Source organism: Sceloporus undulatus, chromosome 7 (genome assembly GCF_019175285.1).
Source record: "Sceloporus undulatus isolate JIND9_A2432 ecotype Alabama chromosome 7, SceUnd_v1.1, whole genome shotgun sequence".
Classification (NCBI taxonomy): domain Eukaryota; kingdom Metazoa; phylum Chordata; class Lepidosauria; order Squamata; family Phrynosomatidae; genus Sceloporus; species Sceloporus undulatus.
The window spans coordinates 7,737,897-7,754,431 of record NC_056528.1 but is presented as its reverse complement, the minus strand read 5'-3'; the positions used below and the strand labels follow the sequence as shown (position 1 = coordinate 7,754,431).

Genomic DNA, 16,535 nt, shown 5'->3' with positions numbered 1-16,535 from the left:
GGGCAGAATGGAGTTGGATCGGATGGCCCTTGGGGTCCCATCCAACTCTATGGTTCTATGATTATATTTGGAGTAATGGGGAGGTGCCAGTGTGCTGAGCAAATGTAATGAATAATGCCAACCTGCCTTTCCCCGTCTCTGAGCAGTGACGCCTGGCATGAAGATTTACATTGACCCTTTCACTTACGAGGATCCCAATGAAGCCGTCAGGGAATTTGCAAAGGAGATTGACATCTCATGTGTCAAAATTGAGCAGGTGATTGGTGCAGGTAAGTCTTGCCCTGCTATCTCACCACTGTGGTCCACCCTGCCACCGAGATAAAGTGGAGTCTAGTTGTCTGTCGATGCAAATGTGTGCTTGAGAACAAACCAGGCAGGTCAGATTGAGGTGCCCAGGGTCAGTCACAAGGCTGGGCACCTCAGAGCAAGTGACTATTGGTAGTGGCAGCCGTCCCACGTGGCACAACGGGTTGCATTGTAAACAACTGGAAGATCTGGAGCAAACAGAATATTTTTAGTCTGCAAAGAGGAGTATAGCAGGTTTTATGAAGCAGAGGCTGATGTTGTCCAGTCTGTTTACATCAGAGTCAGGGTTTGGCACATGCAACATCTAAACCCTGCGCCACTTGGGCGGTGATGGTTTATTTGGCCCATACCAACAGAACCCAAATCTCTCTATCTCTTTCTTTTGCTGCCCCCCAGTAATATGATTCTTTAGCTCATCATCAGCTCCCTTTTTTATGTCCTAGAATCAGGGTATTTTGCAGGAAAGTGGCAGTCATCACATGAAATGGCAGCTACCCATGTGAACCTCTGTCCTCCCCGCCCCAGAATGTCCCGAAATAAATTTAAATCTAAGGCATCATCAGGTCTGGAAGGATTGCAAGTGACGGCAAAGTGAATTGCCCGTGAATTGCACACTCACCCTTGAAAATCATGTTCCCATGCCCACGAACAAAAATATTTTTGGACTGTGATCATTTTTTTGGTGGCCTGTGAATGAAGCTGTGTGTTTGGCCTGATCTCTGTTTTCCATATTGTCTTCTCCACTGCAGGAGAGTTTGGCGAGGTATGTAGCGGCCACCTGAAGCTTCCAGGCAAGAGAGAGAGCTTTGTGGCCATCAAGACACTGAAGTCAGGCTACACGGAGAAGCAGCGGCGGGACTTCCTGAGCGAAGCCAGCATCATGGGCCAGTTTGACCACCCCAACGTCATCCACCTGGAAGGAGTTGTCACCAAGAGCACCCCCGTCATGATTGTGACGGAATTCATGGAGAACGGTTCCCTGGACTCCTTCCTACGGGTAGGCCACCAAAAAGTGGGCAGGAAAGAGGGTTAAGAGAGAGAGAAATGGTTCACACTTGCAGCTTCCTTTGCTCTGAGTAGCCCTCTCTGAGATGTGCAAAGCAGCTCACACAATTTTATTTTACATTGTACAAATTTTGTGCATTGGCGACTCCCTTCAGATTTGACTTAGGGTTCTGTATGTGGAGCTGCCCAAGGATGGCGAGCTATCAGAACTGAAGCTTGGGATCTCTCCTGGGAAGTAAAATGTCCTCCAGTCCCATGCACCCATACTGGTCCCAGGGTCCTCCTGGACAGAAAGAGATACAAATAGCTTCCTGTTTGGGGTGAGAACCAGATTTGTTTCAGATTTACTCCTGTGTTACTCATCTTTGATTCTTCCAGCATGATCCTTTAGTCGGCCCCTTGACGTTGGGTCCTTCAAATCACAGCTCCCACCTGACAGCTAGAGTTCAGTCTTAACGTGTTTGTACATACATTAACAGAAAATAGACTATCGCCTTATCTGCATGCACCAGGATACTCCAAGGGCAGCCTGGGGTATTCTGTAGTCAAAAGGAGCTTCTTTTGTTGGAGTAGAAAACCTTGGGTTAAAATATGTGACCTTGTTTTGTGGCTATCAGACCCACCTCTGATCCCCATAGAGGTCAGGCTTTGTCTTCGAGTTCTTGTGGCAGTATCTTGTCTTCCAGCCTCATTGGTTTCCTTTCCACGAAACCAATACTTTATAACTAGGTACAGACATTGCAATAGGCATTCTGTTATCAGCCAGCCTTCATTTCAGCCATTTTGTGAAAAGCTCCAAAGGTGCCAGCCGGTCCCGAAAGGTTAGAGAACCCTGGCCTAGGGAATTGAATGTATGGAGTATTCGTCCTTCCTTGAAAGCACTGTGTGGCTCTATTTTTCATGCCTACTATGGATCTTAGAAATTTACTGTGATCTTTTTAGATTGTAAGCCTGAGGGCAGGGAACCGTCTGACTAAAAGAATTGATGTACAGCGCTGTGTAAACTTACAGCGCTTTATAAATAAAGGTTAATAATAATAATAATAATCTTTCATTTCTCTCCTTAGCAAAATGATGGGCAATTCACCGTGATCCAGCTAGTGGGCATGCTGCGAGGCATTGCCGCCGGCATGAAGTACCTTGCCGATATGAACTATGTCCACCGCGATCTGGCTGCACGCAACATCCTTGTCAACAGCAATTTGGTGTGCAAGGTCTCCGACTTCGGCCTCTCCCGGTTCCTGGAAGATGACACTTCAGACCCAACTTACACTAGTGCCCTGGTAAGAGGATGCCAAGAAAGCGTATGGGATAAATACTGGCAGTCCAACAGTTTCAGGGTTTCCAAGGGGTTGTTGGTCATGTGAAGAGCAACAGAGGCATCTAGGAATGGATACATAGGTCCTCACTTGGAATATTGTGTCCAGTTCTAGTCACCACAATTCAAGAGGGATATAGATAAACTGGAATATGTTTTTAACTTTTATTTTGTGAGATCCTACATTTTTCTTGACTGCCCTACATTTTGTGGTGCCTTCTCCTTCTTTGTGGTTGTGACATCTGGTCAGCCTGCCTGAAGACGTTCTCTTCAAGAGAGCTAGATCACAGGGGTCTAGGTGCACTTTATCTAGGTCACCCTTCTCCAAGAATCTGTCTTCCTTTTTTCTTCCATCCTTCCTTTCTTTGCAGAAAACTGACATCCTCCTACGATGCAAGTGATGCATCCAAAATGCACTTGGTTTCTTAATGTAGACTCGCCACAACAATGTTAACTATTTATAACACTTCCTCCATGATAAGCAATGAGCTCACTGATGCATGGTCGATGCTGCCAGTGAAGCCCCCGATGTCAGCATGGGGTTGCTTTCCTCCTCCAGTTACTCCATCATTTAAGTGTTGTGGCAGATATAGGGAGGGCAAGAAGTGGGTCAATGCAGTGCCACCCAGCAACCTAACTGGGGCTGGCCTCTTCTTTAAGACCATTAAAATGTGCTGCCCATTGGCACCACCACCACCATGGGTCACATTGCTCAGAGGTCAGAATAAGGAGTCCAGCCTTGATCTCTGACTTCAGAGAGAGTGACACATGGCAGCAGCAGATGCTCTGGGTGGCACACTGAAGCACATTTTAAACAGATGCCCAGAGTTGGAATGGAGGGCTCTGGGTTTTTTAGGAAGATCCAGACCAAAAGGTGAGTGTTTTTACTCCATTTTTAGAGGGGTATACCCCAGAGTTGGTGCAGAACAAGTTGGGCCATATTCATATTGTTCATGCAAGCTTGGGGATTGGTCCCTGTGCCATCTGAACTCCATGCCAAGAGGATGACGGGAAGCCATTTTATGTGGCCACATTGACATCCCATGAAAGGTCCAGGAGCCAGCTCCAGTTTTCAGTCTGGAAATGCTAACTATAAATCAAGAATTACAGACTGTAAATGTGCTGAACTCACTAAAGTTTCCAAACTTGGGACAGAAGTAGCCCAATGCGCAGCACATTGCAGAAGTCCAGCCTTGAGGTCACCAGCACATGCACTGCCATCTTCAGATCCTCCACTTGTATTGAGCCTGTAAATCCCAGGATCTTCCAGGACCATCCATTCAAAATGGGTGAACAACTCCCAGTCAGAGTGGGAGGGAGGGGGTTGTGGCCACATACCTCACACCTCAACACACCTCACGATTTGTGGCCAGCATACAGATGGCATGGCTGGCAAGCATGACCATGGCAAGTGGTAGAACCAGTCTACACAGCCCCATTCATGTTTTATCTTTCTATCAATGTATTTATCCCCTGCCTTTCCCCCCAAACTTAAACTCAAGGCAAGATGCACAAGTAGAGATGCAATGAAACATGCAAAACAAAGAGAGATGAAATTTAAAACACAAAATGTATTGTGCGCAAGAGGTCCCATCTGAATGCCCTCAAATATGGAGGTTCACTAGGATAGTTAACCTTGAGGTCTTTGGATAGCAGTGGAGGCATCTTGCCACCTTTGGCAACAGGCAAGGCTAGCAACAGCTCATTTGGCCACTGACCATCCTTCCTATCTGTTTCTGTCTCCTGTTTCCTACAGGGTGGAAAGATCCCCATCCGTTGGACAGCCCCGGAAGCCATCCAGTATCGGAAGTTCACTTCTGCCAGCGACGTGTGGAGCTATGGTATAGTCATGTGGGAGGTCATGTCCTATGGGGAGCGACCATACTGGGACATGACCAATCAAGATGTAAGTCATGGCCAGGCTTGTGGCTTCGGGACATATATTTCTGAGTGTGCCACCACACTGTCCTTAGTGTGTTTTAGCATAAAAAGACATATGGTTATCCAGGGAGTGCATCGGATGAAGTGGACTATGTCAATGAAGCTTATGCTAGAAACGTAGAGGCACGGGACCCCCATAAAGTAGAAAAAGACACAATTTTTGTTAAAGATTTTTTTTAACCTGAGAAAACACCTCTCTAGGAATCTCTAGGTCCTCCAGCAAAACTCTATGGTCAAAATCTGCCCAAAGTTGATGATAGAATTGTGCTGGAGGACCTACAAATGCCTGGAGAAGTGTTCTATCTAGGACTCCTAAGGTCCTCTAGCATGACTGCTGGTGGACATTGACCAACATAACACAAAACACACTATGGACCTTATCACACGAGGCATTTACAGCGCTGGAATCGTGGCCCAAATTCAGAAGTGCGGAGATGAGATTGCCAGTCATGCTTCTGGAGCATCACAGGAACACATCCCAGTCTTCTTCCATCGACGAATCGTTCGCGGAGCAGCCATTTCAGTAATAATGGGATCTTCCGTTATTACAAAAGTGGCTGCTCCGCGAACAATTGGTCGACAGAAGAACAGCGAAATGCTTCAGTGACGTTTGAGAAGCGTAACCGGCGATCCCACCTCTGCGCTTCTGAAGCGTTTGGACCACGATTCTAGCATGGTAAGTGCCTTGTGTGATAAGGTCCATAGTGTGTTTTGTAAGTGCCTCGTGCGAGAAGGGCCCTAGCGCAGAATATTGGTGATGGCTTCTACATGCATTAAATAAGTACAGAAAGGTGTAAAATGGAGCAGAGTGATAGGCTATCAGAAGAAAGATGAGCAGACATAGAAGGACAGGACACTAGACAGGAGATTGCTGTTATTATTATTGCTACAACTATCACTACTACTACTACTATATTTTTTCATATCCCGCTTTTGCCCCAAAATTGGCACACAAAGCAGCTTACAAATTAAAAACAAACAATACAATACAATTAAACATGTTCATTAAAATAGAATGAAAGATGGTCACAAAGCAGGAAAAACAAGCCAACTGGACAACTTTGCACCCGCCTCTGCCCATCCTAATATAAATTGCACCCGCCTCTCTGTCCATGACAATCGAGGCAGTTTACATGGGCATATAATCCCATGTTCCCCAAATCCCACCCTCCCCTAAAAAATCAATTAAACAATTAATAATTTAAAATCATATGTTAAAATAATATCCTGTGCCGCTTGGGCTGGACTCATTCACAGCCTGAATGTCTTCCTTTGTGCAAAGATATTAATTAACTCTGTTAACCGGCTGGATCCCCCATTATAACCAAGCACTGCTTGCATGCCCAGGAGCTTACCAATGGACAGCTGGCCTGCCTGCTTCTCCTGAGCTGGAATTGCCAGTTACGCACCTGCAAGGCCTTCTTTGCCCTCTCCGCTGCAATGGCCTGGGGAAGTCCTTCCCTTTGCAACCAGCGCAAATGGTCTGTCAAGGATGTGAATGGCTCTCTCCTCTACTGATGTTCACAGCCGGGGCCACGAAAGCTAATCGGCAATGAACATGTCCCACTTGCCAGAAAGAGCATGGCCAATGAGGCAGAAACAGCTTTCGATGTGGAATGCTCTAGGGCAGGAGGAGGATGAGAAGCAGGAGGAGGGAGAAGATTTGAAGCTGTTGCCGATTGCGGCAACAGTTGATCTTCAGATAGGGACCGAGTTTAGGAATGGTAACAGCCCATAGTCTGAGTCTGAGTCTCTCCTTCCACTTTACCACCTTATTTTTTGCAGAGATTGGGATGGTGCTTTGGTGAATTTGGGAAGCTGGAGCATAATGCGCAGTCAACGTGTTGCTTTTGAGGATTTGATTATTCACAGATTTGGTTAGGGATTTGATCAGACTTGGAAATTATGGTGCTATTGATGCAGGCTAAAATACAGTGCGCCCACATCATATGCAGATGCACTACAAAGAGGAAATGGCGCACGCACCCGTGGCACACACCGCACCACACCGCACTGTGTGCACGAGCCACATTAGTTTCAATGGGGCTTAAGCACACATAGAACTTGCCTTATGTGGTGAGGTTCGGAACAGATCCCCGCATAAGACAAGGGCACACTGTATTATTTGCCTGCTTTGCTGGAGCATTGCACTGCTGGATCATGTTCAGCTTATGATCAACTTTACTCCCAAGGTCCTTTTCACATGTACAGTTGCTAAACAGTGCATTTGTTTTGTGTGGCCTAAATGTAGTATTGTAAATTTGCCTCTCTGGAATTTCTTTCTATTAGTTTCTGCCCAATTTTCTAGTTTTTGAAGGTCGCTTTGGATCTGTTTCTCTTATTTAGTTCCTTCTTTATTCCATGTACAGGTCATCAATGCCATTGAGCAAGATTACCGATTACCACCGCCCATGGACTGCCCCAGCGCCCTGCACCAGCTCATGTTGGACTGTTGGCAAAAGGACCGCAACCACAGACCCAAATTTGGACAGATCGTCAACACTTTGGACAAGATGATCCGAAACCCGAACAGTCTGAAAGCCATGGCCCCCCTTTCCTCTGGGTAAGAAAGAAACGGGGTCTTACAGAATGTCAGGACAGAGTAGAAATCACCTGCCTGTGCCCAAGCTTTTCCTACAAGCCAGTCCTGTAGGCCATAGCAGTACGTGTTTCTGCTTCTGCATCTCCTGCAAGATAGCGAGTCATGTTCTTGACATGCATCCTAGCCAGTCGTAAAGCAGCCCCCCTTGTATCACCAACTGGTTGCAAATTTCACTGGGGTGGCAAATCAGCCAAGTCTACACTTTAAAGGAGCTATCCAAAATTCAGCCTAAAATCCAGAGTGGATTTAGTGTCCTGCTTACATAGAAACCATCCTTTGCAAATGATTGCAGGTGGAATATTCTTGGCCTGGCATCTCATAGAATCATAGAGTTGGAAGGGACCACAAGGGCCATCCAGTCCAACCCAATCCTGTCATGCAGGAACTCTCAATCAAAGCATCCCTGACAGATGGCCATCCAGCCTCTGTTTAAAGACCTCCAAGGAAGGAGACTCCACTACTCTCCAAAGGTCTGTCGAACAGCCTTTACTGTCAAGAAGTTCCTCCTAATGTCGAGGTGGAATCTCTTTTCCTTTAACTTGCATCCATTGCTCCATGTCATATTCTCTGGAGCAGCAGAAAACAAGCTTGCTCCATCCTCAGTATGACATCCCTTCAAATATATGAACAGCTAAAACAAATACTTCATCCAGGTTGTTTGACCATAGGGGCATAAAGGGTCTAGCCAAGACCCAGCGCCAGAGACGGAAAAGACCCTCCAGCTCCTAGATGAACATTCCCGTAAATCGATAAATATGGAATCAGAAATTTCCTCTGATAAACAGAAAATGGGTTAGGTGATTTCCTTTTCTGGTTTCTAACACTGCCAGCTTCCAGCTGGGACAGTTTCTGAAGGAAAATTCCAGGGTTGAAGCAACTGCAGGTTGTTGCTCTTTTCAGATTCCCCAGATTCCTCTGGTTCATGTGCCTCTTTTATTCCTCCCTTCTGATCTTGGCATTATTATTATTGCATTAAGATGTTCACTTTGCAGTGTGCTAGCAGTGTCTGCATGGCACACTGGTAAAAACCCTGCATGAAAGAATTACATCCATCTAAAGGTATAATGAAATGGAGTTTGCTGTTTCATGAGAAGAGCAGGCACATGTTTGTCCAATGCATCATAACAAAAAAATACCGTGATGGAATTATATAATGTACAAGCATATCAAGATCATGGATTGGGGTGAAAGCAGTGTTTCGTCTCTACTAACATGCACACTGTGAATGTAGTAAAAAGAAAATGTGCATGAAAGAAGTGAAATTTTTGGCAAATGGAATTTGCTCTGTACAAAAATGCTTGAACAATAGAGACTACCCTGTGTACCGAGTATAGTGTCAGCCCTTTGTATCCGCATGAGTTCTGTTCCATATCCCCTCCCATCAATGGCAAATTCCACAGGATCTCAAGTCCTGTTCTCCTCAATGGGGGCGCACGCAACCACATTGGTGCAGCTGTGTGTGCACATTGACGTTAAGGAAAATAGGGCGGCAAGTCCGTAGATAGGAAGAACCAACGGTATTTGGGAAATAATACCATATACAGTTCTTCTTCCAATGTCTGTGGAGTTGAGATCCGCGGACTTGAAAATCTGCGGAGGGGTGACCGCCATTAACGCCAATGGGCCGTGTGCCCATGGGGTGCCCCCCACATACCCCATTCAAGCCTATGGGGCTTGAATATGCACGGTTTTTGGAACTTGCCAGGGGGACAGGAATGGATCCGCCATGAGTTCCAAGATTTGGAACACTGGAATCTGTGGAGAAACTCAGAATCAGAGGATTTCAGATGCATCTGAAGACTTGTCTGAACTGGTCAGAATATCCTGAGGGCAGCTTGGAGTATTCTGGTCCCAAAACTGCTCCGAGATCCCCCCATTACCTGACCCTCTATTCCCATACATACATCCTGCTGAGCCGACTGACATATCTGCCACCACCACTGGTCACTTTGGCCTGAGGTCAGAATGAAACAGTGATGCTCATATGGCTGGGCATCATGTTCTGATCTCAGAGCAAGTGACTGGTGGCAGCAGCAGCCATGCTGGGCAGCTCAGTGGGACACATTTCAAACAGCCACTATGCATCAGAAAGAAGATCTGGAGCAAACAGGAAAGTCTTTTAATATGCATTAAGAGGAGTATGCCCTATTTAGTGCTGAATGGGCCAGACGTCATTCAGTCTACTTGCACCAAAACTGGGGTTTAGGCCACACATCATCTGGTTTCTCTTTGACCAAAGTATCTCAAAAATATATTAATACTAAGCAGTAAAAGCAGACTTACAAATATACCAGTACATCTACCTAAAACCAGTTAAAACACAATTGTGCATTTAGACAGGTCGCATCTCGTACCAGGATGCTATCTTCTAGCATCCCATTTCCAACTTTCAACTGGTCCTTAGTGATTTATCACCTACAAAGTTAAAATTTAAACATACAAAGATTTTAAAAGTGTAATCTGAAACATACACACTCACCCCAAATAAAACCAGTTTGCATGACTTTACAAAGCCTGCCTGCATAGAAGGGCCTGAGTTTGGTTTGGTCTGATTTGGTTTGAACAAACGTATCCTCTTGGGCAAAAGTTAATGATGCAAGCAATAGTGGATATTTAACTCAATGGTCCATTAAATCTCTGCTTCCCGTTTTGGGGGGATTTCTTCCAGGATTAACCTCCCTCTACTAGACCGCACGATCCCAGACTATTCCAGTTTCAACACGGTAGACGAGTGGCTCGAGGCCATCAAGATGGGACAGTACAAGGAAAGCTTTGCCAACAGCGGCTTCACCAACTTTGACACGGTTTCCCAGATGACTATGGAGTAAGTTACCAAGGATGGGACAACCTTCAGGAATCCCCTCCTTCATCTCTTAGATGGGATATGTGGATGATGAGTCAAAACAGCTTGAAAATACAGTGGACCCTCGCCTTACTGTGGGGGATCCGTTCCAGATTTCCCCCCCCCCCCTCAGCGTAAGGTGAATTCTGCCTATGCTCAAACCTCATTCAAGTGAATGGGGCTCGTGCGCGTGGCGGCGTGGTGGTGCGGTGGTGCACGCGTGCCACCCTTTGCACCCTGCGCACTCCCTGTGGCTTGAGCACGTACGCTCAAAGCCATGTATAGCACGCCCGCATATAACGTGGGCACACTGTATTGGTTTTTTCCTCACAGCAGAAACTGAGGAAATTATTATTCTTAGAATCATAGAATTGGAAGAGACAGCAAGGCCATCCAGTCCAACCCCCTGCCGTGCAGGAAATCCAAATCAAAGCATCCCCGACAGATGACCATCCAGCCTCTGTTTAAAGACCTCCAAGGAAGGAGACTCCACTACACTCCAAGGAAGCCCTTTCTGTCAGGAAGTTCTTCCTAATGTTGAGTTGGAATCTCTTTTCCTGGAGCTTGCATCCATTGCTCTGGGTCCTAGTCTCTGGAGCAGCAGAAAACAAGCTTTCTCCCTCCTCAATATGACATCCCTTCAAGTATTTAAACAGGGCTATCATATCACCTCTTAACCTTGTCTTCTCCAGGCTAAACATCCCCAGCTCCCTAAGGCATTCCTCATAGGACATGGCTTCCAGACCCTTCACCATTTTAGTCGCTCTCCAGACAATCCAGGTCTTCTCCTGTGCAAAATTCACAGAAGGTGGTTTTGCACGGAAACAGTGTTTTCTGTGCAGACAATTTCTATTTTCTGCACAAATTTCCATTTCCTGCACAGAAAATGTTGCTTCCTGCACAGAAAGAACTGCAAATTGGGGATATTCCATGCAAAATTTGCATGTGGTTGATTTGCACTGAAAACAGCTTTTCCTGTGCAGGAAACAGCTTTTTCTGCACAGAAAATAATATTTCTGCCTATGCAGCAAAGGCTGTTTCTTGTGCAAAGTGTGTGAATAAATCCCGAAATGTGGATAGGTTTTGAAAACCGGGTGGTTTTTGAAATCTTCCAGTGGGGAAAACAAAATTGCAAAAATTATTGGTTGCTTCCTCTGAGAAAGCAATTATGGGTAAGAAGTCGAAGGCTTTCATGGACGGCATCCATAGATTTTTGTGGGTTTTTTGAGCTGTGTGTCCATGTTCTAGAAGAGTTTATTCCTGATGTTTCGCCAGCATCTGTGGCTGGCATCTTCAGAGAATGCTGGTGTGGAAGAGAGTTGGGTATACATACATTGGATGCCAAAAGATGTCTCAACAAATTGCATTATTTTGACAGTGTAGATACACCCTGAGAATTCTCTGAAGATGCCAGCCACCGGTGAAATATCAAGAATAAACTAGAATCATAGAATGATAGAGTTGGAAGAGACCACAAGGGCCAACCAGTCCAACCCCATTCTGCTGTGCAGGAACAATCAATCAAAGCATCCCCAACAGATGGCGAACCAGCCTCTGTTTAAAGACCTCTAAGGAAGGAGACTTTGCTATACTCCGAGGAGTTTGTTCCACTGTCAAACAGCCCTTACTATCAGGAACTTCTTCCTAATGTTGAGGTGGAATCTCTTTTCCTGGAGCTTGCATCCATTGTTCTGGGTCCTGTTCTCTGGAGCAGCAGAAAACAAGCTTGCTCCCTCCTCAACATGACATCCCTTCAAGTATTTAAACAGGGCTATCCTATCACCTCTTAACCTTCTCCTCTCCAGGCTAAACATCCCCAGCTCCCTGAGTCGTTCTTCATAGGATATGGTTTCCAGACCCTTCACCATTTTGGTCACCCTCCTTTGGACACGCTCCAGTTTCTCAATGTCCTCTTCTAGAACATGGCTACGCAAGCTGAAAAACCCACAAAAATTCTAATTATGGATGAATTGCTAACTTTCCTTGTCTCTTTTTCCCCTCCCAGGGACATCCTGCGAGTGGGGGTCACGTTAGCAGGGCACCAGAAGAAAATCCTCAACAGTATCCAGGTGATGCGGGCCCAAATGAACCAGATCCAGTCGGTGGAGGTTTGAGAATGCGACCCTGGCGCACACTTCTTCCTCGCGGCCTGTTCCCATTTTGTCCCTGTGTGTCTAAGCACTTGGTGGGCCTTATGTTCCCCCTGCAGAGACGGCAGCCATGGGGAAGGGATGGCCTCCAGGCAAAGTTGCTGCGGACTTTGAGAATCCAGACAGGGGGGCAAAAGGGAATGGTGAAGACTCTTGTTTAGAAGGATTTTTTTTAAAAGAAGAAGAAAGGGGGAAAAGAAAAATGAAATGGAACAGCAATGGCCTTCACTCCAAAGGCTCTGAGATGAACAAACAGGTTGGGGAAGGATCTGGAGCAATTCCCCCTCTTCCTTTTGCAATGGTCCACCTGCCTTCTGGAGCACCAAGTGGATCAGAAGGTTTGGGTGGCCCAGGGGTCAGGTTGGCAAACCGCATGCCCTTCTGAGCCTCGCAGGGCATGCCCCCCTCTCCACAAATGCCAGCATCTCTACAGCTTGAACTGATAAAGGGGACGAGAGTCAGGAAACGTTCCCCGCGGATTGGGTCAGCCGTGTCTTGATAACAAGGGACCTAAGAGATCATCATGGTTTTTAGACTTGTTTTCATTTGAAGGACTGGAATCAGAAGAAGAAGCTTCCCCTGCTCCACCCAATGCTTCTTCTTCCTGCGGATGAACAAGAACTTTTGTCACACTGTGGAAGGGAAAGCTTGGGGGCAGTTTTGGTCTCTTTTGCACTGGGACCATTTCCGGAATGGCGCTTCCCAGAGGTTCTGCCCCCTGCACCTCCGAGCGGCGGTTCCTACATATCATTATGCACAAGACATTCACAAGGCCTCACGCATTGCCAGGGGCCTGACCCCAGCAGACATCTTGCCCCCTCCCCTTGTGTCATGCAGTATGTTGTAGAGTTGATGTGCATTTCCATTGGGTTGTCGTTGTTTCATCTTTTTCTACTTTGTTTACAACAGGGCGTGGGGATGGGGAGGGCAGATTATTTTTGTTTGTTTGTTTGTTTGTTATGGTGGGAGGGGGTAATTTTAATTGTTTTTATTTTTTACAAAAGCAGGATGACCTTTCTGCAACGGTGGTCTCCCCATATGCGCTCCAGTTTCCTCACGGGCAGCTTACTGGCGGAGCACTTCCAGAGGGCGCTTGGAGCATTTTGGGCACACCTCAATCTTTTGGCCAGGCTGCTCCCGAGTCCTTCTCCTCTCTTCTGAGGTCTTAACCAGTGTTGCAAAATGGTGGGTTTGTTGGGTCCCTTGGTACTGACGAAACGGTTCCTTGCCTCTCAGGAGAGAATCTCATGCATAGGAATTGACCATGAAAGCTCTCAGAAAATGGAGGTCAGCTGGAAGTGAGTGAAGAAACAAAGAGGAAAGAGTAAGAGGGTTGGAGCACGAAGTTGTTTTACACAAGATCGGTTAAGATGTTTCTTGAGATCCTGTGATGTTCCCTCAGGTTTCCTTGAGCATCCTGGAGAAACCAAAAGCACCAATAGTATTGTCTCAACAAGGAGAAGGATCAGGCCTTAGCAAGGACCTGGAATCCAAAAGCCACACGGGAAGTCCCTCTAGATCTCATTCATCCACCTCATTCATGCTCCTCAGCATGGCTCTCAGACTTACATGTCAAACTTGAGTGTTGGTAGGTGGAAGATGGACTATCTCCTGCAGCTCAGCCCTTTCCTCTTTGACTTGGCAAAGGTCAAGAACATGGAGAAAGCTTTGGAGAGTTCAGGAGCCTTCTAAGGAGAAATGTCAGGTGGGAAACTATCACCCAACTTAGCTCCATTTCTGCATGGATGGTGGCCATCAATAGGGGTTTCAAGGAAGCTTTGACAAAAGAGTGGTTCAGACATCAAGAGAAACCATGGTTTTTTCGCTATGTGAATGAGAAGCAGTGCTCTTCAAGCTTGTGAACTTTTCTCCCCCTTCTTTCTTGAGGAAATGGTTGAAAGCTTTGATTTTAAGCTCATTTTAAGGTAATAACTCCTTCCCATATGTGCACACAGCATTTCTTGCTTAAACTATGGTTAGTGAGGACAAGGGACTGAGACATAGCTTCAGAACCTGGCTTGATCTGAAACTCCAGATTGAACAAATCACAGTTTCCTAAGCCTGGATGTCATGGGGAGCTGTAGTTTGCTTAAATATGGCTCCCGATAACTGTCATTTGGAAATTTGGTTTCAGAACCTAGTTCATTCTGAATCTAGAGTTTTAATTCTAACCCTCCAATATTTGCAGGAAGTTGTCATTAAGTTTGTGTTTTTAACAAACTACAGCCAAGATCTTGTGTTAAGGAGATGGAGCATGGAGTTACATACCAAAATCCATCATGAAGTTACATGGTTGTTACATAACTACGCCTCACTAGTGAATGGAGCTGTTGCACAACCAAATGTGCAGGCATGTATAATATGCATGCAGCCATGCACAACCAGTGTATATATAGCTCTGGTCCATAATCATGAGCTAAATATGGCCAAACCACACCTGACAAAATGTCCAACCACTTCTATAGAGGAACATATGCATGTCTAAGACCTCAACAAGATCTTGGTCCATGGGTCCCCACAGGGGGACATAATTGGAAACCGTGGTTTGCTTAAAAGCAGAAACAAAAAAAAAATCTCCATCTCCTCTCCGTGGCTTGTTCACCTAACAGAAAACCATGAGTTCCTTTCATTTCTGAACCAGGCCTCTTTAGACAGGGAAACAACCTTTGCTGGACCACCCCAAGCTGTTAGGAGAAGTTAGATGCAATACATTTTGCCTTGCAGACTGTCGGTCCCACTCTTTCACCAGAGGTCTTTGGGCTCCGCTGCCTGCCTTCTCCTTAGAGGAGAACTTGGGTGCTGGGTTCTTTGCACAGGGGAGCAAGTTAGCTTTGCACTAAAGCTGCCCTCACCTATCTTCCCAATGTGAGCCTGATTCGTTCTACTGGGTGCTGCTGGTTTTTGGGGGAGAGGAGCCTGGGAGCTGTCCTCACCAGCAGAAAGACACACAACACACAAACACACACGCATACAAACACATCTACCTGATCCATTCCACTGTGACATAGGAGGGCCATTTCCTAGTTTTCTCCGTTGGCCAAATTTAGGCACCGTACTGTGGCCTTGCTGGGTTAGTGAAGACCTGTCCTCTTTCTTGACAGGGTGACCTTTCCTTTCCACCTTTAAACCAGCAAAGATGTTCCAACCGTACTCTCAGTGTGCCCTTGGAGCAGCGCATCCCTCAGTGTGCTTGTGCATCACAACTCCTCGGTCACATCTCCAAACACCTCATCCAATCTTAGCCTGCACCTTCAACTCTCTTCCGGCACTCATCCTCACCATTTTCTTTGTTGGAGAGCTTGGGGCCAAGACTGGATTGCCAAAATTCCATTAAACATAGCAATAATAAAATGCCAGGCGCTAGGCCCTGGCACTGTTCAACACTGTGATGGAGTTGTGCATGGGCACCATGTGGGAAAGGAGAGCTTCCGTGAGAGGTCCTAGAATTTAGCATAACACCCTCAAAATGCACACCTTTTCTGAAATAGGTTTGGAATGGGGTCCTTTCACAACACACCATCAATTCCCAAACTTTGGTCCTATGTGTGCATTGGACTTCAACTGGGTTATTGACTGTTGGCCAAGCTGGTTGGGGTTCTGGGTGCCGAAGTCAAAAACCTTAATGGACCACTGTTTGAGAACCACCACACTGTGCAGTTAGAGCTCAGTGATTCTGCTTTAACTAACATGGCAACATCCTATGGAATCCTGGGATTGGCAGGTTAGGGAGCGACATTTAGGATCCTCATCTGGAGAACTGTATAGCCTTGCTGTTGTCATTGTTGTATGTGCCTTCAAGTCATTTCTGACTTATGGGGGCTTTAAGGCAAACCTATCGTGGGATTTTCTTGGGTGATTTTGTTCAGAGGGGATTCCATCACCTTCCTCTGAGACTGAAAGTGTGTGACTTGCCCAAGATCACCCAATGGGTTTTCATGGCTGAACCAGGATTTGAACCCTGGTCTCTCAATGTCCAACACTCAAACCACTTCACCACACTGGCTCTCTCCAGATGGCAAATCCCAGGATTCAATAGGATGGAAGCATGACAGATAAAATGAAATCATGGTGTTTCAAGTTTACTATATGAAGGAGTCTTGGGTTAATAGTTGGGTGGGAGACTGCTAGGGAAAGAACCCTTAAAACCCTGGAAATCTGTTGGCAGGCAGAGCTGATGATAGTGTCCTATTTGAGCCAGCGGTCAGGCTTTGAACCAGGCAGCAATCTCTATTGCTTAGAAGGAACGAGGTTTGAGGACGAAGGAGAGGCAATACAGAAGGAGCTTTGCTCGAATATTTGAAAAGCTCCGCTATTTCACTGTGATTTATTTTTAATATTTTTGGAAGCAGCGGCATAACTATAACATGCCTC

At 46.2% G+C, this 16,535-nt stretch overlaps 1 protein-coding gene across 7 annotated transcripts in view; it reads left to right on the top strand.

Moving 5' to 3' along the window:
• The window catches only part of EPHB2 (EPH receptor B2), a 106,004-nt gene extending 89,996 nt beyond the window's left edge, over positions 1-16,008 (top strand). For 4 of the 7 annotated variants that reach the window (XM_042479626.1, XM_042479624.1, XM_042479622.1 and 1 more), the window contains 7 exons: positions 144-269; positions 1,056-1,303; positions 2,379-2,594; positions 4,386-4,535; positions 6,940-7,133; positions 9,841-9,996; positions 12,020-16,008. In XM_042479626.1, coding sequence (XP_042335560.1) covers positions 144-269; positions 1,056-1,303; positions 2,379-2,594; positions 4,386-4,535; positions 6,940-7,133; positions 9,841-9,996; positions 12,020-12,128 — 1,199 coding nt within the window. In that variant the 3' untranslated portion in view covers positions 12,129-16,008. The remainder of the gene's footprint in view (positions 1-143; positions 270-1,055; positions 1,304-2,378; positions 2,595-4,385; positions 4,536-6,939; positions 7,134-9,840; positions 9,997-12,019) is intronic. The other 3 variants (XM_042479625.1, XM_042479623.1, XM_042479621.1) reach the window with 1 other exon arrangement.
• The last annotated feature ends 527 nt before the right edge of the window (positions 16,009-16,535 follow it).